This window comes from Oryx dammah, unplaced genomic scaffold (assembly GCF_014754425.2).
Source record: "Oryx dammah isolate SB20612 unplaced genomic scaffold, SCBI_Odam_1.1 HiC_scaffold_23, whole genome shotgun sequence".
NCBI classification, from domain to species: Eukaryota; Metazoa; Chordata; class Mammalia; order Artiodactyla; family Bovidae; genus Oryx; species Oryx dammah.
Window position 1 is genome coordinate 12,848,775 of NW_024070207.1, and position 27,354 is coordinate 12,876,128.

Below are 27,354 nucleotides of genomic sequence, written 5' to 3' on the forward strand. Positions count from 1 at the left end.
TTCATCTTGAATTGTTCTGATAAGAAGGAAAAATTAAAACCTCATAGTTTTGAAACAACTTTCATTTTTGTAAGAGTTCTAGCATGTCAGATACACCCATGAGTAATCAGCAGCTGTAAAAGGATAGAAAGGTTCATAATATTTGTATTGTGCATTTGCTGGGGTTTATCCATAAGTTTCTACTGCAGATTCCCTGAACTCCCTTTTGATGTTAACTGTTTCCACTTGCAGGGTCCACTCCCAACACTAATACTTCAGATGCCCAGGAATGGACAAGTGGAGTGGGATGGAAATAGCTTCATTGGTCATCTTCAACAATGTCTCCTATTTTCCTGTTTTCTGTTGTCCTGTCTCATTGACTCTAGTGGTATTCCTTATTCCAGACTATTTCCCCTGGACTTCAGACTACCATTGTTTCTGCCTTCCTTTTGACCTGGTGTCTTTCTACTTCTCTGTCAGTCTGATACCTATTTGTCTGGTTTGTTTTGACTCTTGACCCAATCAGACTCCTGATATCTCTGTCTTGTTGTCCATTCATCTACTCCTTCACCAGCCTTTGGTACACATTGCAATCTACCTTTCCCAGCAACTTACCCAGACCAATCGAGCCCACACCAATGTATGCCCAACTGCTGCTAGTGTCCAGTGTACTCTTGATTAAAAACAGCTTATGGTAAAGGAAACAATGAAGTAAATAAAGCTATTTATATGTTTAAAATAACTAGAATTAAAAATTCTAGGACCTAGAGACATACAGAGTGAAGAAAGTCAGAGAAAATTATCGTATATTAGCACATATATGTGGAATCTAGAAGAGTGGTACAAATAGGTCAATCTATTTGCAAAGCAGAGATGGAGATACAGATGTAGAGAACAAACATGGACATCAGGGGGGGAACAGGATTGGGGTGGGATGAATTGGGAGACAGATTGACATATATACACTACTATGTGTAATATGGGCTTTCCTGGGAGCTCAGTGGTAAAGACTCTGTCTGCCAATGCAGGAGATGCGGGTTGCATTGGGAAGATCCCCTGGAGAAGGAAATGGTAATCCACTCCAATATTCTTGCCTGGGAAATCCCACAGACAGAGGAACCTTGGGGCCTACAGTCCATGGGGTCACAAAAGAGTCAAACATGACTTAACAACTAAACAACAACAGTATAAAAAATATATAACTAATGGGAACCTACTTTTAGTGCAGGGAACTCTACTCTTCCTGACCTAAATGGGAAGGAAATCCAAAAAAAGAGGGGATATATGTATACATAAAGCTGATTGATTTTGCTCTACAACAAAAACTAACACAATATTGTAAAGCAACTATACTCCAATAATTTCTTTTTATTCCAAATGTTAAGAGATAAACCTTGAATAATCTTTTGTTAGAGTATAACACATGGGACATAAAAATTAATGGAATGCATCACATCATAGGTATCAATAAGTTGAGAAATATTTGAGTGCCCACCACTGGCAAGGCATTGTACTTCAAATGATCTCTAGTGACTGGAATAGGTTTCCCTTTCAATGAATAAACAAGGTAGCAGAAGATATTCCTTGGGGAGATTGTTAAGAAAAATTCCACAAAGAAATAAGATAAAAAAGGGCTGCAAAATCAATTTCACCAATGCCATAGCAATTAAAATGACAGATCTTAACTTACTTCTGACTGAATTGGTTGATAGCATATTTCAGCAGGGCTTGGAAAACCAGTTTGGTGTTTTAGATAATCTGAGAGAGGTGACTTTCATTTTGTCACGTGGGAGTACCAAGAGTCCAGTTCCTCATTCCAATCCACTCCATGTTTATGAAAGTTCATTAGCTGGAACAATAAGAAGGAAAAAATGTCAGTGCAGGAAGTCATCCAATCCTGATAAGTTGACACGTAGAATAAAGTTGATGGTGTTATTCATCGCTAAGGCAGTCCTGATTAAGGGTTATACGTGTGTACAGTTGGAGGAGGGACAGGCAAAGGGGAATATAGCTAAGTAAAGTGAAATAGAGCTGATGTATTCAGAGCTTACATTGCTAGAGGTGAGATCAGTTACCTACTTGCAACTGAAATTTCAAACTTCTGCTTAGCAGGGACCTGGATGGACAAATGGTGACTGATAGTTGGAAAAATCAGCAGACATCTTAAATTTTATGCTCAAATGAATGAACAATGAACCAGGCGACTAAGTCCAGTTTTCAGCTGCTGGTAATTTTTACCTTTTTATTTAAAATCACAGCACCTTTTTCAATTAATGCCTATGTGATTGTGACTTACTACAATGAAACCAGCAACTACACTTCAGTAGAGACATGCGAATGTGGTGTTTATGGTTTAGCCTCACCAGTGGCTAATGCTATGGGGGTGGTAGGCATCCCTAAGAACAATAACTACCAAGCTTGTGACTACAACACTGAGTTCACCTATACTAAGAAGCCCTGGATTGCGCTGATAGAAAGAGGTAATTGTACATTTTCAGAAAAAATTCAAACAGCGGGCAGAAGAAATGCTGATGCTGTTGTGATTTACAATCTTCCAGAGACTGGCAACCAGACGATACAGATGGCAAATTTTGGTAAGAACAGATTCCCAAGGAGGGTTGATGTCTTTGTTTATCTTAAAATGGTATTTCTATCTAGAATGGTTCTAGGATCTGGCAATGAGACTGTTAAACAAGTGTATTTTTAATTTTTTTGCCCGGCACTACTCTGAGTTACTTTACTATTAATATTTGGAATAATTTGTTTCAAGAACAAAAGCAATTCAGGAAGTGGTTCCTGTTTTCCTTCATGATATTCTTAGCTCTATTAGTTTTCTCAGTGCATATTATATAATTGCTTTTTAATAAATGTGCCTTTACCTGTAAACATTAAAGAAAATATAAATATTTTAATTTCATTAATTTGTACTTTTCATTTTGATTCAGGGTTGTATGTATTCAAGTATGCAGTAACTGCAAAACTGATTCATTATTATGATCAAACAGTAGCATGTTTTAAGTGTTCAAAATGTTTACAGAAATGAGAATTCAACTATCTGCTGTATGCATGTGAGATTTTAATATTTGTGGGACTAATACGTATAAAACTTCTCTGTAAGAAACATTATACATTTAAAATGGTATGGCTGAAATTGGATATCTCTGTAATTCACACCAAAAGTAAAGATTTTCCTTAAAAATGTTTGTTTATGACTTAAGTAAATATAATTATCTAATATATTAACTTTGTAAAGGAATTTACCTCTTAGAACTACTGTTTTTATTTTATTTTGTAAAAAATGCCAGTTTCGAAATAAATGGTTTTAAACCAGTGAAGAAGTAGACTTCTGAAACAAGTCTTCTATACTTTAGGTGGATATATGTATTTTCGACCCCACTTCAGTTCAGTTGCTCAGTTGTGTCTGACTCTTTGCAACCCCATGGACTGTAGCCTGCCAGGCTCCTCCATCCATGGGATTTTCCAGGCAAGAATACTGAAGTGGGTTGCCATTTCCTTCTCCAGGGGGTCTTCCCCACCCAAGGATTGAACCCAGGTCTCTCCAATTATAGGCAGACGCTTTACCATCTGAGCCACCAGGGAAGCCTTGGCCAAAGGAAAAAAATAATTTCAAACAGAGTGAGATCTGGTTGAATGCAATATCAGGATAATTAGTATTCTCACCACCAAATTTTGTGTTTGAGAAATTTAATGTAAATTAAATCAACCAGATTTCAAAATTGTAAGAAAAAAATCAAATTTGTGTTGAGTAGTAGAATGATTGAAACATCCAGGTTGTGTACATACAATATGGCAATTTGGTACTAATGTTTGAAAACGAAGCTGCTTGTTTCTCTGGGTATTGAAAAACCAGGTAACATGGTCTTTAGCAGTACAAAATTGTTGTAAATGTACAAAACTCTACATGCTACCTTTTATAACATATGCTGGACATCACCAGAACCCAAGTATTCACATTGTTTTTTCTTCTGAAGTTAAGAGTACTCCATAAGCATTCCCTGTGTTCCTATATTTTTACAGATGACTTTTATTCTTGTAAAAATAAAATGAAGCAGCCTTCTGTTGAAAATTAGGAGTTAAACCTCCTCTAAGGAACCTATGTGCTCTGTTTCAAATTAAAAACTCTTAAGTATTCAAGGTTTCCTTTTACATGGACAGTCACATTCTGCTGTTTACTCCCCTGGTTTATTTAGCATAATTTTTTAACTGAAGTATAGTTGATTTACAATGTTTCCATGTGTACAGCAAAGTGATTCAGTTTTATATATATATATATATATATATACACACACACACATATGCTATATAGTAGGTCCTCATTGGTTATCAATTTTATATATAGTAGCGTGTATATGTTATTCCCAAAATTCCTAATTTATCTTTCCTCCCCACCATTCCCCTTTGGTGACCATAAGTTTGTTTTTGATGTCTGTGAGACTGTTTCTGTTTTCTAAATCCTCTGGTTTTCTAAAAGTATAAACAGTCTCAGCCTAAACAGCAGTCATGTTTTCAAAACTTGCTTTGCAACATGAAGGGCCAACTACTGAAAACTAGGTGCCCAGCTATTGAATTTAAAAGATTGCCAAAAGAGTAAATCTCTCCAAAAGGCATGCACAGTCATTTGAGTATATGTCTCTGAGTATAGTTTAAGAAACAAAGCAATTATATTTATCATTGAATATATAATACCAATATAATCAAGGCTATGTGGTCAAAACTATTTGTAAAAACTACAGCATTGCTCCTGTTTTAAAATAAGCACATGGGAAAAGATAGCATTATCACAGTAATTGTAATAGTTAATATTTATTGCCATTTAATAATGTCAGGCACTGTTTTAGGGTCTTTATTTTAACTAATGAATGGTGATCTTTAACACTGAATGATCCCAACCCCCAAAAATTAAAATTGTAAGTTTAGTGTTTTGCAGTTATAAGACTTGTCAGCTAGTGTGCCATTGGAGTTCTTCCTTCCTAGAAATTTCTCTTAGATAGAAACTATTATGTAATGCAGTTGACAAAAAACAAACATTAGGAATTGTGTGGATATGAAAAGTCAATGATCAGCCCCTAGACCATTAAAAACTGAGTCATTATTATATAACATAAGCCAAAATTGTGTTTGTTTTTGCTATCTTTCATTGTGTGTGTGTGTGTGTGTGTGTGTGTGTTTTCAAGCACAGAGCATGGGGGAACAACTCCTGCTCCTTCTACAAAAGCTCTAGGCTTTACCTTCCATCACCTTATCTTTTATCAGCCCTGAAAACCACCTTTTCGGAAAACCACACTCTACCCCGCTCAGGGCTGTAGCACCCTTTCACTTCCTTGGTTCCCACTACCTCTTCATTCCTTCAGTCTCATTTTCCATGCTAGGCCTCCCTAGCCTTTCCATAATGCTCTGCCTCTTTATGTCTTATTGATGTCAACACCCTCCAACCAAAGGCTGCTAGGAACAGACCTGTAGTTTTAAAAGTTGGATTTATTACTTACTGCAGCAAAAGGGGAATGCATAACATCAAAAACAGTGGGGCTTTAGAAAGGATTTCTAAGATTTGGGCTTGCTTCAGATGACTCAGGGGAGGATTTATGGAAACAAGCCTTTGACCAGACATCCCAGTTTGCCTGAGACAGGAATTTCCTGGATTGTGGGTCTTGCAGTGCTAAAGCCAGGAAATTCTTGGGAAAACCAAGCTGAGTATGTCACTCTAGCTGGCATTGTTCTGGATTTGGATGCTGTCAGAAAGTAGGGAGTAATTCTGTGACTGGATTTCTAAATAAATCTTATTTGTAAGTAGGGAAGACTAATCTGAACCGGCAGATAATTGGTAAAGAAGTAGTTGTCACTCATGTTTGTCAGGATGGGAGATGTTTGGTCATTTTTGTGCCTTGGATGCTGTTCATATTTTGACTGGATTCAGACATAATTACAGAATGGTCTTGTCTTTGTCTTGATCCATCATGGCTACAGAATGAACTTCTCTACTGCTGATGCTCTGTGAAATTATTTATGCTCAATAAGAAAACACCAAGTCCTGATTGTTAGTACCAAGCCAGGTCCCAGATATCAGGGGCTGCTTGTCTCTTTCTCATCAACAATACACTATGTCTATGTCTTTACTGCTGTGCAAATACATTGTCTCCCCCCATTTTATGTATCAGTGCTTCCCCACCCCACTATACCCTGCCTTCAAAGTCCCCAAGAAGCCCAAGAGATGTTTCTGCACCCCTTACCTCTCAGGGTTTCATGATATGGATACAGAATGTCTTTACTCCGGGGCCCAATTCATTCATAGCCCCCCTACTAGCAGAATCCTTTTTCTGATGGGGACAATTTCAGTCTGAGACGTGCTCTCACTGAGGAAGAATGGTGTATAGCCCAGTAAAGCTTTAATTCTAAGTTTCCCAGTTTGCAGTGTATTTGGATTTGCATTTTGATGCGACTGGAAATAGAAACATATGTTTATGGTATCCTTAATTAATTATGTAACTTCTAACAACCCTTTCCAAATACTTTGGAGACATCTATCTATCCAGCTGTCCCAGATGTGTAAGAAAAGGCAGGATTCCTCAGTTATTAATGCAGAATGAATTAATTAATTCTGAGTGAATACGTTAAGTATCGGCTTGCTGACCGAACAGTTTTTTTTGAAAGTTAAACATGCTATTAATAGGTTAATTGCCCTAAGAAGCAATTAGATTTGAATGTATTGTAGTTTATTTCAGCAAAGTCAGTAATTTGAGAGGGATAGAATGGTTCTTTATCTATTTGACTATGTTCAATGAAATGGATTACAGAGTGATGTCTATAGTCTTTCAGAATACCCCAAACTCACCAATTCCCAAGCAGTTATGTGCATGGAAGGAAGAGTTTCATCAGAACAGCAAACTCACATGTTTTATAAAAATGTTTTCCTAGAAATGAGAGGGTCCCTGGTGGCTCAGACAGTAAAACATCTGTCTACAATGCGGGAGACCCGGGTTCGATCTCTGGGTTGGGAAGATCCCCTGGAGAAGGAAATGGCAATCCACTCCAGGACTATTACCTGGAAAATCCCATGGACAGAGGAGCCTGGTAGGTTACAGTCCATGGGGTCGCAAAGAGTCGGACACGACTGAGCCACTTCACTTGACTTCACTTCATATAAATGAAATGAGAAAATGATAAAAACTTAATAAGGCTTAGACTCTGATACACACACACACACACACACACACACATACACCCACACACATATATATGGACTTCCCTAATGGCTCTGTTGGTAAAGAATCTGCCTGCAATGCAGGAGACCAGGGTTTGATCCCCGAGTCAGGAAGATCCCCTGGAGAAGGAAATGGCAACCCACTCCAGTACTCTTGCCTGGAAAATTCCATGGACAGTGGAGCCGGGCAGGCTACAGTCCATGGGATTGCAAAGAGTCAGACATGACTGTGTGACTGACTTTCACTTCTATATATACACTCATATATATATATATATGGGTGTGTGTTTAATTCAAGAAAACTAATCAGTTCCACTTCAAATGAATCTCAAATCTGCCTGGCACCATCTCCAAGACTTCATCCTCAGACCTCTGCAGTAACTTTCTAACTCATCTCCCTGCCTCTCTTGTCCCCGTCTAAGCCCACTACCCACTCTGAAGCCAAAGTGGCTTTTGAGAAAGAAACAAACCACACCTTGTTTAAAACCATTCAGTAGCTTCCCATGGCGCTTAGAGTACATTCAGACACCTTTCCAAGTCTTCACCTGGCCATGAATCACCTGGCTCGTGCCCACCACTCTGACCTCATCTCCTCTCACCTCCCCGCACACCACCCCCTACACTGAGCTCCAGCCACACAGGGCCCCTGTCAGGCCCTCAGTCCCAATAAACCATTCCCTGCCTTGAGCCTGAAAGTACTTGGAAGAATCCTCTTCTTTACACTCCCACATCTCATTAAGCATCAAGTCCTGTTGATTCAATCTCCAAGCATTGCTGAAATCCGTCCCTTTTCCCACCTCTGCTGCTTCAACCCAAGCCCAGGCCAATATGATGCCTCACCTGCATGCGTGCTAGGTTGCTTCAGTCGCATCCAACTCTTCCCCCCCCCCCATAGACCATAGCCTGCCAGGCTCCTCTGTCCATGGGATTCTCCAGGCAAGAATACTGGAGTGGGTTGCCATGCCCTCCTCCAGGGGATCTTCCAGACTCAGGGATCGAACCCATGTCACTTACGTCTCCTGCCTTGGCAGGTGAGCTCTTTACCAGCTGAGCCACTGGAGTCCTGGACCGTGGCAATAACCTCCAAGCAGCTCTCCCTCCTACTCTCGCCCCCTACAGAGTCTTGTCTTCCACCCAGCAGTCAGAGTGATCTTGTGGAAAATGGAATTCAGTCCAAATTAGAATAAAACTCAGGCTTCATGCAGGTCCTACAAGACCCTGGGTGATGAGACCTGATTCCACACCCCTCTCCCCCACATTACTATGCCTCCGCCACTCTTGTCTTTCTTGTTTCTAAACCAAAAGAGCTAGCTTTTGCACTTGTTGTCCCCTCTACTGAAGTCATTTCTGTTTCATGTTTTCATATAATGCTGCCTCCAAAAATATAACTGTGTCACTAGTTTCTCGACATGGCAGCTAGAACGATCTTCTAAAAATAGAGGTCAGATCACATTGCTACACTTCTCCAAACCAACCCCCACTCCCAGTGACTTAACATTATTCTTCAAATAAAATCTAAACTTACCATGCCTGAAAGGACTTGTATGATCTAGCCTCTGCCTGCCTTCCCAACTTAACACTGCCACCCACCCTGCCTAAAGCCTAACCACTGAACCTCAGATATTTTAACCAACTCACAAAGCTTTTTCTGCGAGGCCCTTTGGGCTTGTTTTTCTCCTCATCACCATCATCACTACAATACATGATATTCAGAGTATTCCAGTTTAAATGTCTCTTCTTTACAGAAATCTCCCCTGACCACGTTAATTGCAATCAAAACCGGGTGCTCATTTCTGTTGAAATCTCTTATAAAGTGTAATGACTGTCTGATTTGCTTATTATGCGTCTCTCCCACTTGATTGTAAGTTCCAGGATGGCAGAGAACATGTCACTCATTGTACAGAGCATAGTGCATAGTCTTCACTAGTTGTTAAATGAATGAAAGGTTAAGAAACTAAAAGCAACTCCCTTTTATATATGAAAAGATGGACAAGTTCAAATGAAGTTTAGGTGAATTCAGCAAACTATTTCACTCTAAAGTTGTTTTTATTTTTCCCTATGCAGGTAATACTTTCTCTTTTAAAAAAACAAAACACAAAATATAAATTCCCCTTGACCATTGCCCCCAATCTCAGGCCTCTCCTAAAGATAACCATTGCTTCATTCAGTAGGTAACCTTTCAGGCTTTTAATTATTGTATATATATACCAATAGAAAATACAAAATCAATCTATCTTTTATTTTTCACATTAATGAAGTTATTCTGCAACTTGCTTTTGTCACTTAACAGTAGGAACTGGAGTTATCTCCATGTTAATAAATTCATATTTAGATTGTGTCAATTTTTAACTACTGCATAATATTTCATAGTGCAAGCACACTCATAACTTATTCAACCACTCCTCTATTAATGAACAATTAGGTTGTTTTCAACTTTGTTTTTTTTATAGACAATACTCCAATGAACATAATTAATGCTGATACCTAAGGAAGCTAATGACATTGACCTTGCATCACTATTGATGTTGCTCTTACATCTGACCACTTTGTCAAACTCCTATTTTATTTTAATAATTTGTTCTTGAATTTTCAGGATAAATGACCATTTTCTCTACAAAGTTTTGTCTTTTATACTAATTGTACCTCTTCATTCTTTCCAGTGGTCTTCTACTACTCTCTAGGGTTCCAGCAGTGATAAAATGTACCTCTTTGACTTGTTCTTGACTTTCCTACAAAAATGTTCCCACTGTTCCACCAGTAAGTGTGTTGTTTGTGAGAAGTTTCTGGGAGACACTCTTTATCAAGTTTCAAGACTTTAGTAAGGCTTTTGAATCTTGTTATCCTTACTGGCAAGCTATAATATAAATACATATGTATAGGCATATATTTACGGGAACAATAGGTAAAAGGGACAGTTTTGTTTTTCTTTCTTTTTTTTTTTAGATATCATTGTATTGGTGCCTTTTTATTGACTGCACCACACAGGTTGAGGGGTCTTAGTTCCCCAACCAGGAATCCCACCAGTGCCTTCAGCAGTGAAAGTGCCAAGCCCTAACCACTGGACTGCCAGGGAATTAAGGGTTGAAAACATTTTTGTTGCTTATACATATGACTTCAAGTTGAGTGTCAAATTGTAAGACACAAGTGAAATTTAAAAATATCTTGACAAATTAGAAAAAGTGTCTATTAAAACAAGATGAAGTGCCACAGAAAATAATAAAGAATAATAAATATAGAGACAGATGTAAAATAGAAAAATCTTAAGACAGGTTTATAACCAAAATATTTGACAGCTACATTGTGCATGCGTGCTAAGTCACTTCAGTCGTGTCCGACTCTGTGACCCTATGGACCATAGCCCACCAGGCTCCTCTGTCCATGGGATTCTCCAGGCAAGAATACTGAAGTGGGTTGCCATGCCCTCCTCCAGAGGATCTTCCTGACCCAGGGACTGAACCTCCATCTCTTGCAACTCTTGCAGTGGCAGGTGGGTTCTTTACCACAAGTGCCACCTGGGAAGCCCAGTCACATTGTACCACAAGTTAAATAAAACTAGCATGATCATGAGATGTACCAGCAAGTATATAATATGTTAGGCCTGGAAAATACCATGGTTATGCTTGGAATTCACAAAACTCTGAAAATATCATAAGCCTTACTATAACCTGGCTTACAATAACAGGATTTAGTACCTCTCTCTCATATTCTCACATAAATTCCCAAGTGTCTGTCTCTCTTTTTCTCTCCCCGCCCCCACCTCCCACCATATAGACACAAACATACACAACTGCATAAGTTTATGTTTTTATAAGTGAGTTAAAGATACAGTACCTCTGAATGCTGGTTTCCAGAAAAAAAAAATGAGTAAATTCACTATGAGCTATTTAAAGGACATTTTATCTCCCCTTTCTCCATTTTAAAATCTAGGAATATATTTTTTAGTCAAGGAATATTTTGTAAGTCTAAATATGTGCTTTTTGTTTATTGATATATTCTCTGCTTAACTCCTGTCCTCTTTCTCCAAACTAGATGGAGAAATGCCTGAATAGCATTGCATACAATAGAACAGTTCCTCTTAAGTAAGCTCTCCATTTTCAGCAATCCTTGGTTCCTAAGTCCTCTTACCCTAGCTAGTTCTCTTCCATCACTCAAGCTTACCTTCCCTAGACAGCAAGGACTTTATGTAAAGAAATTATATCCATTTCCATCTAAACTCACAAGTCTTATGTCCTACTCATTTAGGTAATTACTAGATATGCCAGAGCTACTTTAATAAAGTATCCCAGGGAGAACTTTACTAGTTGTCTCTAGAAACATGATTTAAACAAACAAACCTGATTTCTGATGATAATATCAGGACCTTTGACAGAACTATGGAACAGGAAATTGGAGGAAATCATATTTCAGAGCATCCCTTATCACATCATACAAGGAGCAATGTACTCTACCTAACATTTTAGATTTTTATACATATCTCATATTTGTATCTAAATTTTAATAATATATATTATTATGTGATTTTCTAACGACTTTACCTGCAGTGATACATAGTGATACTATACGGTTAAATAAATTGGTCTCTGGCAGTGATCAGTAAGTACATTGGCATCTCCTTAGTGGAAAGTACAAATAGAGGGAAATGAAAATGTGCTTAATAATTCACTTGCTCTCAATTTTTAAAAAATGATTGTCTCCATATCATTATCCCTAGGATCTGGAGCTCTTTTCGTTCAGTATTGTACCTAATTCCTATTAAAAACTGGTTTTCCTTGCTCTTTATGAGGGTAGTTGTTAACAGTAAATATTCTATTAGCTATGTGCTGCACATAGTGTAATTAATCATTTCAAAAATCCATAAGGTACAAAGTGTCAGTATTCATATTTCATATCTATGGAAACTGAGACACAGAAAGGTTGGTTAACTTTCCCCTCATAGTCATAACAGCTAGTAGATTACAAAACTAAGGTTTGCGGTCCTAACATCAGAACCTGTGCTTTTAAACAGTACACAATAATACCCTTCTGGTGAGCATACACAACATAAGGTGCCATACAAAATAGTACCAAAACACAATCATTGACCTCAAGAGGAAAATGTAGTAGGGAAAACTGATATCTACACAACTAGTAAAAGGCAGAATATAAAAAGCACTATTCAGAGAAGTGTTGAGATTGTTGGAGCTGAAGAGGTTAAGAAATTATGAGGTCATAGTGTTGGAAAGGTCATCAATGTGGGTGGATGTTAAAGTTATAGAAGATGATAGCAAAGAACTCAAAGATCAGGAGTGGGAATATATAAGGAAGAGCTACCTGAGGAGGCAATTAGGAAGTGAACTATTTCTGTTAAGATTTCAGAAGTTGAGCAGATCAGGATGATAATAATGTCCAGAGTCTAGTCATGACAGTGGAGTGACTACAGTGGAATAGAGACAAATGTCCCTGAGGTTGAATCACAAGGAGGCCAGACTGTTGGATGATGGAAGAACTTAGGGTGGAGAGAATGACTGTGATTCAAATGCCAAAGTCTTCAAGTTCGTGGGGGAAGGACTAGGAAGTTGGTCCATGACCAAATAGGGAGAGAAGGACTTAGAGGTGGTAAAACCAAGTGCCATGAGTCTCTTGACTGCCATGAGTTTCCAAGAAATGGGTTTTACTCATGATGGTGGGGGGAAAGTGGTCTAGAAACAACCATGTGGGAGTGAGGAGACCCCCTATATCTCTGAAATATGTGGGATACAGAAGGATGAGCTGTCTCTATTAAAAGTAACTGAAAGAAAAGTGGTGTCCTCTGGGATAAGATGGGTCAGGGACCACAAAGAAATATCATAAGTTTTAGTATAACCCTCAGTGAAGAGGAAATGAGGGAATTTTACCAGTTAACATGTGTCATGGAACCAGAGACCTGGAAGACTCAATGGAAACTTTGGGGCAAAGAGCAGTGGAAGAAGAAAGTAACGAACAGAGCATAGAGGGGCACAGAATGAAGATTAAACAAATTAGCTTCCATTTGGGACAATAACTAAGGATGATATGAATGTGAGACCAGGAAGCATTAGTGTGAAGGTAAAGATGTCTCAGACAAATAGAGGACTTGGTTTACCAGTGTAAAAGGCTGGCAGTGTATATAAAACTTAAGAGAATTAATCACAAGAGAGCAGGAACTCTTGAAAAAGTTGAGAAGGGCAGAGCTGAATACAGTAAAGATGAAAATATGAAAGAATTGAGATCAGTAGGGTCCCAGAGCTGTGGCTATAGATTACAAGAGTGAAAGAGGGGAATGTTAATGTTTGGGCAGGGAGGGAGAGTACACTGACAGTCATAGATGCTGAATGACCTGAAAGTAAAACTAACCAGCCTTCAGTTTCCAAATGGAACTTCTTTAAAGTCTTAAACCAGATGTAAGTTGGGACTTGCGTCCAGTGTTACATAGATATCTAGAGGATGTTTCATAAAAATATGAAATCCTTATAAAGAGTGAGCTCATGACAAAAATTATTTGGGTCCATTTAATAAATTAAATCTTCTGGGAAATGATCTGTTTGTTATGACTAATGCTTTTAGTAAAAACTGGTAGAAACCTAGTCAAGGCCTTAGGATGTCAAAACTGCAATGATTAAATGCCTGGTTGCCCTGCATTCTAGAATTGAATTAAATCCAACCTACATTTACTTGTATGTATTTTTAGCTTATTTTTTTTTTTTAGCTTTTAAATGGAAATATAAATTGAGTTCTTTTCCTCAGAGCAGTCAATTCAGTGATGGAGGCTGAGTAGAAGGAGTGGAGAATCAGTCAAATAGGATGTCTGACATTATTTTAGCTCTAAAAAAATACTTTCATGGACCGAATAACCATTTATCAAATTAATTTTCCCACTGATTATTTTTATTAGCCTCTTATAGGATATAACTGCATCTAAATGCTCAGTAACTTGTGTATGGTAAAGATCAGTTGCAATTGGAGGCCACAGTGGTTAATTCTTAGAAATGTATTACTATTTCAACCATACAGGCAAATGTTCTTAGAAAATTAGTCTTGTTAAAAAGCCAGGATATGCAGAAAGGCCGTATTTACCAGAGGGCTTTGTGGAGAATTCTTGGAACAGAACTCAGATAGAGAGAGGGGTTAGTTGCATTTTGGCTGAAGGAAGATGTATGGTTTCTCTGACCATTTCACAAAGAACACATCCTTTCTCCTCAGAAAACTGCAGCTCTTTGTCTGAACAAGAGAAGGAAGCTTAAAGAAGGCCTAAAGAGAAATGCTAGGGCCCTAACCTGATGCATATTATACATGACACCTCCCCCATCACTCCTGGGATACAAGAGGTGAGGTTAAACACTAGGGCATAAAACCCTTGGGTGCCACTCGTCCTTGTTTACACATCCATAACCTGGGCCTAGGGATAGCTCTGCCGTGACTAAGATGTAAGCTCCTAGGGAGAGCAAGTTCTGGCTGACAATTGGGTTTTCTAACATGGGAATAGAAAGAGACATAAAATGTGGGGTCTTTTTTTTTTTTTCATCTAAAAAGCAAGGATTTACTTATTCATTTAACAAATACGTGCAAGGACCAACTATCGGTCCTATCTTCCCAAATTTTACATTTCATAGCTTGCTCGCTCTCAGCCTTCAAAAATGTAACAAGGGCTCTATGAGAAGCAGTGGCACATCATAGTGATTTAGGGCATGGGCTTGGTAGGGAGACAGATCTGGATTTGAATATAAGATCTACTGTTTGTTTTCTAGCTGTGTGATCTTGAACAGGTTATTTAACTTCTCTGAATTCCAGTCTTCTCATCTTAGTTATCTCATCTGTAAAGTGGGTATACTGCAGTACTACCCTATAGCATGGTTGTGAGGATCAAAGGAGATAACACATGTAAAGAAAGCACTTAGCATGGTGCCTATTCTATCACAGACACTCACAAAATTGTAATAGTAGGATGATGATGATGAAGTAATTCCACTTCTTGATTTATTCCCTCTCTTTTCCTATCCAATTCTTTCTCACTTTAAACTCTTGGCCAAAATTTATGTCCTAATGAAGACTTTCTTGACTAACACCTTACCCTGATCATTCCTTTGGTGTGGTGGTTTAGTCACTAAGCCATGTCCGACTCTTGTGACCCCATCGACTGTAGCCCCACCAGGCTCCTCTGTCCTTCGGATTTTCAAGGCAAGAACACTGGAGTAGGTTGCCATTCCTTTCTCCACGGGATCTTCCCAACCCAGGGGTTGAACCCATGTCTCCTACATTGGCAGGCAGACTCTTTATCACTGATCCACTAGGGAAGCCCAACAGATACCATCAGTTCAGTTCAGTTCAGTCACTCAGTCATGTCCGACTCTTTGCAACCCCATGAACTGCAGCACGCCAGGCCTCCCTGTCCATCACAACTCCCAGAGTCCACCCAAACCCATGTCCATCGAGTCGGTGATGCCATCTAACCATCTTATCCTCTGTCGTCCCCTTCTCCTCCTGCCCTCAATCTTTCTCAGCATCAGGGTCTTTTCCAATGAGTCAGCTCTTCACATCAGGTGGCCAAAGTATTGGAGTTTCAGCTTCAACATCAGTCCTTCCAAAGAACACCCAGGACTGATCTCCTTTAGGATGGACTGGTTGGATCTCCTTGCAGTCCAAGGGACTCTCAAGAGTCTTCTCCAACACCACAGTTCAAAAGCATCAATCAATTCTTCAGCACTCAGCTTTCTTTATAGTCCAACTCTCACATCCATACATGACCACTGGAAAAACCATAGCCTTGACTAGACGGACTTTTGTTGACAAAGTAATGTCTCTGCTTTTTGATATGCTCTCTAGGTTGGTCATAACTTTCCTTCCAAGGAGTAAGCGTCTTTCAGTTTCATGGCTGCAGTCATCATCCGCAGTGATTTTGGAGCCCAGAAAAATAAAGTCAGCCACTGTTTCCACTGTTTCCCCATCTATTTGCCATGAAGTGATGGGACCAGATGCCATGATCTTCGTTTTCTGAATGTTGAGCTTTAAGCCAACTTTTTCATTCTCCTCTTTCACTTTCATCAAGAGGCTTATTTCCTCTTCACTTTCTGCCATAAGGGTGGTGTCATCTGCATATCTGAGGTTATTTATATTTCTCCTGGCAATCTTGGTTCCAGCTTGTGCTTCCTCCAGCCCAGCATTTCTCATGAAGTACTCTGATATAAGTTAAATAAGCAGGGTGACAATATATAGCCTTGACGTACTCCTTTTCCTATTTGGATACCATAGCAAGGATTAATTCACTGATAGTGACTTGGGTGCAAAATAGCAGATGGGATGAGCTGTGACCTAGAAGCAGTACTAGACAGTTGGAGATCCAGGAACCTTGTTTCTTTCATGTCAATATACATAGCACTTAGCACAGTAACAGACTAACACTAAGCCCTCACTGATGATTGATGAATGAGGCTAAAAAGAGAAGTGTATACTCTCCCAAACAAATATTACCTACTTCACAACTCTATCTATAGTAATACCAGAAGTATTGGGGTTCCTCAACTTAGTAATAGCCTTGCTGGCTATTAACATGTTCTTTTTATCTCCATCGTCTCTCCCTGAAGCTATTTGGTGTCTCACCTTCAGCTGGCAGTCAGGACATGACTTTTGTTAGGCTGCTTCTATATAAAGCCCTGGCAATAGGAACTGCCTAGATTACCACCAGTGATTCACACACCTACACAGAGGGCTTACACCCACACAGGGTCATGGGGTGGAGGATCCAAATTCCAGTTCAGGTCTTGTTTCACTGCACAATATCATGGAATTAAAATGACTCTTTCACTTCTTTATATAAACTATTGTAGATGTAGTGATCTGTACACATTGTGTGAATTTGGGTACCGTGTAAGAAAAACCTCATTAATTCTCACCACTGTTTAAGTTAAAAGTGTGGGGTTGGCACTTAGAAGAGTGGGGAGATTATTAACTGCTTCAAAGAATAGAAAACTGTTTTTATGCGGTACATAAAAGCAACTGTTTTCCTGCAAACAATCTTTGCCTGTTCATTAAACGATCCCCAGTAGTGCTTCTCTTTGACATGATTTTAGTACCAATTCATTTGTGTTATTGTATTACTTGAAAATAATAAAGCTGCATTTCGTATGTTGTTAAAATTTTAATAGGAAGGCTCGTGTGACAGGAAATCACTGAACTCTGGAAGGGCATTTGAAAGAATATTTTTTTCAGGCATATAACAGTAATGTAATCAAAGCTAATGAAATATAGAAATCTGCTTCAAAGAACAGTGAAAATGATTTTAATGAATAGTCTAATTGCTTTTATGTAAATGAATGCTTCCTAAGGCACTAGAAAAATTGGTTTTCTTGTACAAGGTAACTATTCTCAGTGCAGAACTTATCTACATCATAAATTTCCTTTCACCACAGAATGAGCCCTAGCCCTTCTCCAAAATAATGAAATATTATTCTATAATTCCAATTATAGCACTTGCCAACTTCAAGCAAGTCTGATTTAGTAAAGTTTTTCTCTCTCTGCAAAATCATTTCATAATGAAAGTAGAGCTCTATTTTCTTTATTCTATATACTTGGACTGTATTTCTGGCAATGAAAAAAGTTAAATCTAAAAGAATATCCACATTGTTCATTTGTGAAAATTGTTTTAACTCTTGGATATCCTATTAATACTTCTCTGAAAAAAAATCAATGTCCACAGCCCATTAATCCCCACTCTGTGAATACTTAAAATGTTAGTAAAGTGGTAAATAAAAGATGCATCTCTTTCAAGCACTAATACTTCACATACCTGGTCCCTTAAGCTGCCATTTAATGGACCTATGCTCTTAACCTGTAATTACATTTTAAAAACATGCAGTTGTGGTGTTCAGTGGGTTTTTTCTGACATTTATCTGGGACATTTTTATGCTGTAACTTCTTATGGGAATATTTCCATTCCCTTACAATAAGATCTTGGAGACAGTATATACTGGGTTGGCCAAAAAGTTAGTTCAGGTTTTTCCATAAGATAGGATGGAAAAACCCAAACGAACTTTTTGGCCAATCCATATTTTTAAAATACCTTCTCAAATTATGTACCTATTGCACGTGAGAGAAAGAAAATTTTTGCTCAGAGCAAGAGGGTAATTCAAGACTTCTTTGCATTCAACAAACAAAAGGGCAAAAAAAAAAAAAAACACACACACAAAACCCCTATTGTCTTAAATGTACCTGCAGATAAATTTAATTACTGCATAGATTGTAGTATTCTGATTTCTGAAAGGTTACACAGTAAAGCACCATGTTCTACTGAAATATGAAAAAACAGGTAATCTAAATTCCTTTAGTATGTTTGTTTTCCTGTCCTGTAGTTAGTTTCACCCTTGTCTTTGACATACCTCTAACATTCATAACAAAAGGAAAGCAGCAAAGACTAATATACACCACAAGGCAGAATTCTATAATGCTCCAATAATTTTCTTTGCAGTTATTATTTATTTTGTTAATAGTAGAAGCAATTGTATGCTTCAGAAAACTCAGAGTACAATGATTTCATTGAGGGCATGGACTTAAATGAGTCTGGAAGAATTTTCAGTTTGATAAAAATGATAACCTTTTTGACTCCTTTTTGACTCCTAGGGCTCCAAGAGCTGATCTTGGTGCCTTAGCGAGAAATTCATTAAAAAAAAAAAAATAGCCAGTTATATTCTGGCCAGTTCTATTTTTTTGAGTGCCAGTTGGCACTGGGTAGAGGAGAAGCAATAGTCTCTGGATTTTGTCTATGATTTGCTTCTTCTGAAGCTATAAGCAGGAACATGTGGTCAACTAAAATGTGGCAATTATAGTTTATACAAATGAACTGTGTACACCCCCATTTGACTGTAAAGAATTTGTGGGAAAGATACTTGCTGGATATTTGTTACTATAACACAGAGGATATTAAAAAATATTTTGATCCAACAAAAATATGAAAATAATTTTCACTTAAAGAAAAAACACTGAACCTAAATCTCCATTCTTCTCTAAAATTAAAACACCCTCTTAATTTATAGGAAGGAACACCTACTGATTCATAGGATTTGGTCTCAGATAAAACCCTGGGGATGGGGGGAGGGGATAGGTAGAAATGCATCTTTGCAAACCCTGCACAAATCTTGAATTAAAATTCATCTCTTCACGGATATTCTCTTGTAGCAGAATGATTTGGTTGTAATAATGTAATAATTACACAAAATATAATAATAGTAGAATTGTTTCATTGGTTTACATATTTTTGGAGCAATTTCCTGACAACGAGATGCTCTTGCTTCATAAAACACGAGGGAATTTCCAAACGCATGATGAAGTCTTTGTTTCTTTGGGTCGAGATAACGTTTAAATCTTCCTTTTGAAACCAGCTAAGTGAGCCAGACTTATTCATGCCAGAAAGACTCATGAATCTGTACTTAGGGTTTATTCATTGCATGTGATCATTGTGGGGAATTCCTTTTCTCAACCCGCTGTACAACCAGATGATACAGCATTTTTCAATTCCAATCTTATAAAAGAAAGGCCCAGCAGAGGGCATGTTGAGCATTTTTATGGCTAATCCAAACACCTTGGTACTTGCCTCAAGGATATTTAAGCAATAACATGCTATATTTGCATCTGAAGTAAAATTTCCAATGTCTTCTGATGTCATATGGTAACTCTTTCAATTAAGAGAACACCAAGATACTCAGTTAAGTTCAGCCAAATAGATTTAAATAAAACAAAAATCAATCTAATTGATTACTTTAAAACCAACTACCTTGAAGATGTGAATAAATTCCCAGAATGAATAAGACCAGTGAGTTCATAGATCCTCTTTAGTGGTTACATGCTCATGGGAGTAAGGCGATAGACAGAATATAAATATGCTAAGTTATGCCATTAATTTAATTATCTGCATGCAACTAGTCCACTGGCAGTGTTTAAATCTCAGGCTAATTTTCTTTGATCACTCAAGCTACTTCAGAGTCACCTCTTATGGGTCTGAAGGGAATGCCTGCATAAAACATAAGATTAAAATGTGCTGAAAAATGCATTTCAAAGCCAACTCCAAGTGTCTTTGATAATCTGCTCTTTTGTATTATCTGTATCACTGCTTCCCATATACTTGTATCTATAACTGAGATCTGACTCAACTCTTAGGGGACTAATAAACAGTGACCCTAAGAAATCTAAACCTTCAGTATAATAATTCTGGTGAGCACCTAGTTTAGGTGGAAAATGAAATTCAATTAAAAAATTTTAAAGTTGATTTCAATATTTGAAGGAGAAAGCCAGCCAGACAAGAATATTATTTGCATTTTAAGAATATAATTCTAATAAGAGAAAGATCATCAGAGCGTTGGTAAATGACCACTACTTTAAGCATGAGTGCCCCATTTCTAAATACTTGACAAACTGCAATGAATGAGAAAATTGCAAGACACCAGTTCTCTTACATTTTTCTCCATCTCTTTTTCTGCCCTCACATCTAAAACGTTACTCAACTCAGCTATTTATCTTCCCATCACAGGAGTTAAAAATCTTGCTTCCCCTCTCTGTTTTAATAACCCTTTGCCACAGTTAGTATCATATATGTTTACATGACACCAAAATAAATAAAAAATACTAGTTGAACAAGGCAACTGAATGTTCTACTTTTAGCCAGTTGTTTTGCTATTATGTAGGTAAGCCTGACTCTTGAATATCTCCTGAAATTATTCATCTGTATCTCTGTTGTCTTCCAAAATAATGCACTTGAAACAATTCTTCCTATTTGCAAGTGCCAGCCTTGTTTTCTTCTGCCATTATATATAATAATTTAAATGGTAAACATTCAGTGTCTAGAGCCTACCTAGTTCACAGGCATCTCAGTCCCTTGGTTAAGACCAATACAAAAATAAGACATTTGTGAATAAAATAGAATCGATCTAAAGGAGGAATTCTTAGGCTGCAGTCCTTGGAGATGCACAGATAGGTCATACAAAGTCTCTATGCAGCTGAAGTATTCTTTTTTTTTTTTTTTTTGCCATGTGGCATGTGGGATCTTGGTTTCCTGACCAGGAATCAAACCTGCACCTTGTGCACTGAAAGGGTGGAATCTTAACCATTGAACCACCAGGGAAGTACCAAGGTAAAGTATTCTTGAAGTTACCAGTACCTGGAGTCAATTTTTTAAAAAATCATTCTAAATGTCAAGAGAAATGCAGTCCAATAGAACATTCTGCAATGATACAAACTTCTATCTCCATGCAGTCCAATATATACAGCCACAGCCTTTTGTGGCAGTTGAGCAATTGAAATGTGGCTAATGTGCTTGAAGAACTGAATTTTTACTTTTATTAACTTTAAATGGGCACAGGAAGTTGTTGACTACTGTATTGAACAGTTCAGCACTAGATGAACATTAACACGGGGTCACTGGGATAAACTTCATGAGGTCCATGAAGTCCTTGAAACTGTGCACATATTTGTGTGTGTTCGTTTACTCTGTACATAAGTTTCATCAATGGACATGAGTTTGAGCAAACTCCAGGAGATAGTGAAGGGCACGGAAGCCCGGCATGCTATATAGTCCATGGGGTTACAAAGAGTCAGACACGACTGAGCAACTGAACAACAAAGTTTCATCAAAGTTTCAGAAGGAACTCTGGCCCCCCAAAAAGTTAAGAATCATAGCAAAAACAGAAGTAGTGCCCCTGTTTGGGTTGTATGCCTCCTAACAACATAGAACTAGAAACTTGGTGAATTTTATTGTTTTTTCAAAAATGTAATGTCTTAAGAAAGCATCTGAATTCCTCGGCAAAAAAAAACAAAAACAAAAACGTGGGGGGAGATAATTTCCTAGAGTTAAATTCAAGTAATATATTATACATTTCTACAACCAACACACATTTCTCTTTTCAAAAAACTTATTTTGAGATAATTGTAGATTTATGTGCAGTTGTATGAAATAGAGATCCCATATACCATTCACCTAGTTTCCCTGAATGTTATCACCTTATGTAACTATAGAACAATATTACAACCAGGAAATTGACAGTAATGCAATCCACAGAGCTTATTTAGATTTTACTAGTTTTACATGCACTGATTGCATGTTCTGGGACTTCCCTGGTGGCTCAGATGGTAAAGCATCTGCCTACAATGTGGGAGACCTGGGTTCAATCCATGGGTTGGGTAGATACCCTGGAGGAGGAAATGGCAACCCACTCCAGAATTCTTGGCTGGAAAATCCCATGGACGGAGGAATCTGGTAGGCTACAGTTCATGGGGTTGCAAAGAGTCAGACATGACTGAGCGACTTCATTTACTTTCTATTACATGTTCTATGCAGTTTTATCACATGTGTAGGTTCATGTGATCACCACCACAGTCAAGGTTCAGAACAATTCCATCCCTACATTGTTCCCTCACGTGGCCCTTTTATAGTGACACACACCTCCACCTCATACTCTTTCCTTGACTCTGCTGCTGCTGCTAAGTCGCTTCAGTCATGTCTGACTCTGTGCAACCCCATAGACGGCAGCCCACCAGGCTCCGCCATCCCTGGGATTCTCCAGGCAAGAACACTGGAGTGGGTTGCCATTTCCTTCTCCAATGCATGAAAGTGAAAAGTGAAAGTGAAGTCGCTCAGTCGTGTCCAACTCTTCGTGACCCCATGGACTGCAGCCCACCAGGCTCCTCCATCCATGGGATTTTCCAGACAAAAGTACTGGAGTTCCTTGACTCTCAGTTCAGTTCAGTCGCTCAGTCATGTCTGACTCTTTGTGACCCCATGAATCGCAGCATGCCAGGCCTCCCTGTCCATCACCATCTCCCGGAGTTCACTCAGACTCACGTCCATCGAGTCCGTGATGCCATCCAGCCATCTCATCCTCGGTCGTCCCCTTCTCCTCCTGCCCCCAATCTCTCCCAGCATCAAAGTCTTTTCCAATGAGTCAACTCTTCGCATGAGGTGGCCAAAGTACTGGAGCTTCAGCTTTAGCATCATTCCTTCCAAAGTAATCCTAGGGCTGATCTCCTTCAGAATGGACTGGTTGGATCTCCTCACAGTCCAAGGGACTCTCAAGAGTCTTCTCCAACACCACAGTTCAAAAACATCAATTCTTCGGTGCTCAGCCTTCTTCACAGTCCAACTCTCACATCCATACATGACCACAGGAAAAACCATAGCCTTGACTAGATGGACCTTAGTCAGCAAAGTAATGTCTCTGCTTTTGAATATGCTATCTAGGCAACCATTAATCTGTTCTTCATTACTACAGTTCTTAATCTCAAAAATGTTATATAAATGAGGTCATACTGTCTGTAATTTTTGCAGATTGGCTTTTTTCACTCAGTGTAATTCTCTGGAGATCCGTTCAGAATGTTGCATATATTCATAGTTCATTCTTTGTTATTGCTCAGTAGTATTCCATGGTATGGATGTATCACAATTGGTTAACTATTCACCTGTCAAAGAACATTTGGTTTCTTTCCAGTGTGGGGCAACTATGAATGAAGCTGCTATAAATGTTCATATGCATATATTTTAGTGAACATAATTCTTCATTTATTTAAGATAGAGGCCCAAGACTAGTATTGCTGAGTTATATGGTAGTTATACATTTAATTTTATAAGAAACTCCAAGACTCTTCCAAATTTGCTATACCATTTTACATTCTCACTGACTGTGTGTGATGCAGTTTCTCCACGTTCTCACCATCATTTGGTGTGGTCATTTTTTTAAGCCATTCTGATAGGTATGCAGTGATATCACATTGTGGTTTTAACAAACATTCCCCTAATGGCTAATAATGTTGAACATCTTTTCATGTGCTTATTTACCATCTACATATCCTCTTTGGTGAAATGTGAGTTCTTGTCCCGGGGGGGAAAAAGCATCCCAAATAAGAATGGGTTCTTTTTACATAGGAACTTGAATAATACCAGTGGATAATATAGTTTTATAAAAGAAAGAAATGCTGTTCAATCAGGAATTTTTACTGGCTATCTGCTAAGATAGAAGCCTTAACATTAATTGATACTTACAGTGGCTCAACAGTAAAGAATCCTCCTACCAATGTAGGAGACATGGGTTCAATCCGTGGATCAGGAAGATTCTCTGGAGAAGGAAATGGCAACCTGCTCCAGTATTCTTGCCAGGAAAATCCCATGGACAGAGGAGCCTTGTGGGCTATGATCCACGGGGTTGCAAAGAGTCAGACATGACTGAAGTGACTAAACTACCACCACCACCACCATCCTGGTGAAGATGTTTCCGTGGAGAAGTAGAAAAATAGAATCCAGGAACAATACTTGGCTTTTTGATACCTTGACCTAGAGAGAATTGAGAGAATACAAATGAATGGAGAGATAAGAGAGCTTTTGGTTAAGTATTAGATTAGGTCATTTCCTGAACATGTTTTCTAGCAAGTACCAGTACCACAAATATTTTATATCTTTGGTATGCTTTTGATATATTTAGATGTCATTTGTGGCCTTGCTTCTTGGGTCACAGTTGTATATACTCACCCAGATAGAGAGCTGTTTACTTCAGCTCAGGCAGGGCAGATTAGGTCATTTCATGAACATGTTTTCTAGCAAGTACCAGTACCACAAATATTTTATATCTTTGGTATGCTTTTGATATATTTAGATATCATTTGTGGCCTTGTTTCTTGGGTCACAGTTGTATATACTCATCCAGATAGAGAGCCATCTACTTCAACTCAGGCAGGGCAGCAGAATTACCTGCAGGCAGAACTATTATTCTCCTCTAAGAAGAGCTTGAATCAAATACCTGCAATGATGATTCGGGCATGCGTGCTAAGTCACTTCATTCCTGTCCGACTCTTTTTGACCCCATGGACTGTAGCCAGCCAGGCTCCTCTGTCCATGGGATTTCCCAGGCAAGAATACTGGAGAGGGATGCCATGCCCTCCTCCAGGGGATCTTCCCAACTCAGGGATCGAACCCAGTACTCTTACGTCTCCTGCACTGGCAGGCGTGTTCTTTACCACCACCGCCAAATAAATCAAGACCAAATTCCTAAATACATTATTCAAAATCAATAAAGTCCTAACCTACCTTTTCTGTCCTGCCTCCCAATACTCCTCCTCTTATGCTTAAACAAACTGAAATAATGTTCCCTCAATCCCCCTGCTCTTTCCTGACTCTGAGCTTCTGTTTCTGCTATATCCTTTACTAAAATATCTTCTCTCACCTATAAAAATCCCACCTACCCACCCCTCAAGGCCCTGCTCAGACAGATGCTACTTTCTCCATGAAATCTTCCCCAAATCATTAAGCCAAAAGCAAACATTCCCCCATCTGCATTCACATAGGACTTTGTACCCCCTTCCAGCATCCATCTCTCTAACCACTCTTTCGTTTACGTATCTTGCCATTGCAATAACATAGATGAGTCTCAAACGCATTTTACTAAGAAATCAGATGCAAAAAAAACAACATACTTAGTGATTCCATTTACATGACATTCTAGAAAAGGAAAAAAAAACATAGGGACAGAAAACAGATGAAGGGGTGCCAGGTGTAAAGGATGGGTGCAGGGGGAGACTTGACTATAAAGGCATAGTATGCGGAATTTGAGGGAGTGATGAAACTTCTATATTTTGATTGTGGTAGTGGCTACATGACTGTATATTTGCTAAAATTTATGGAATTGTATACTAAAAAAAGAGGAGTTTATTGTGTGTAAATTATACCTTAACAAACACAGTAGGAAAAAATTAATACCAGCTAGTCAGCAAACTGAAGAGGTTGCCCTACAGTTCTTGTCATCCGCTTGCATGTGTGTGCTTAGTCATGTCCAACTCTTTGGGACCCCATGGGCTACATGTAGCCTGCTAGGCTCCTCTGTCCATGGAGTTTTCCAGGCAAGAATACTGATTGGGCTGCCATTTCCTCCTTCAGGGAATCTTCCTGACCCATGGATCAAACCCATGTGTCCTGCATTGGCAGGCAGGTTCTTTACCACTGAGCCACCTGGGAAATCCTGCCATCCATTTACTGTTTTTCAAATATATTCTAATATGCCAGGCTAAAAGCTGGCGCTACAAAGAAGAAACATACATGATCCTTTCTCCCAAGGAACTCAGTCTCTGATGGAGAAGATATGTAAATAAATAAATGCACCATAGCATGGAAGATACTATATATGATACAGTGGAGGTATAAAGGAGACAGTGGTCAGATGGACCTAGATTGTTGAGGTCCTAGCCCTCGAAGCTTAGAAATTTCTACTCTATTCAATACACAATGAGAAGTAACATAATCATAGCTATGTTTTAGAAAGTACAGTATGGCAGTAATATGAAGGGTGAGTTGGAGCGGGGCAGAGACTAAAAGCAGGGAGATCAATTAGAAGGCTATTTACAGTTGTCTAGAAAATTAATATCACTTTTATTCCTTATTAGTAGGCTATCGAGATTAGACTAGGGTTTCAACTAAAGTTTTTATTGCCTATAATCTAGATGCACATAGGCGAAAACAAAAAGAGGGCTCACAAAATTTTCCTTGGTATAACTGACTCCCAGTAGACTAAGATACTTAAAGGAGGGATCTGGTTGCAACTATAATAAGACTTTGTAGACATTAGAAGCTCTAAAAAATATTTATTATTCTAACGAATAAATTCAAGAATGTGTGAATTTTCTTTTAAGTCACTGAAGTTCCAAAAGAGAAAATCATAAATCCTGCATGCTCAGTGATGCTTATCACTTAACATTTTGTATGTCATTTGACAGCCCAGAGGGTCAAGGTTAGTGAAACATTTTATTTTTCTAATTTGAATACTGACTGCAGTGATCAGGTGGGATTAGTCTAGCACATTTTTTCCCTGGAAAGTCCATTCTTTGCTTGTTCACTGCTATGTAACACAACTTGCAGTGACAGGGCTAAGATTCTGTTTTTAAAAATAGGATAACAGCAGGCATTATAAATCTACACTAGAACTACCCTTGGACTTCCCAGGTGGAAAGTTAAGTGAAAGTGAAAGTTGCTCAGTCGTGTCCAACTCTTTGTGACCCCATGGACTATACAGTCCATGGAATTCTCCAGGCCAGAATCCTAGGTGGTGCTAGTGATAAAGAACCTGCCTGCTGATGCAGGAGATGCAGAAGACACCAGTTCGATCCCTGAGTCTGGAAGATTCCTTGAAGAAGGAAATGGCACC

General features: G+C 38.6%; 1 protein-coding gene across 1 annotated transcript in view; it reads left to right on the plus strand.

The window, feature by feature from the left end:
- The first annotated feature begins 1,879 nt into the window (after positions 1-1,879).
- RNF128 (ring finger protein 128) overlaps positions 1,880-27,354 on the plus strand; it is a 98,761-nt gene continuing 73,286 nt past the window's right edge. The window contains exon 1 of the mRNA XM_040265021.1: positions 1,880-2,573. Coding sequence (XP_040120955.1) covers positions 2,171-2,573 — 403 coding nt within the window. The 5' untranslated portion in view covers positions 1,880-2,170. The remainder of the gene's footprint in view (positions 2,574-27,354) is intronic.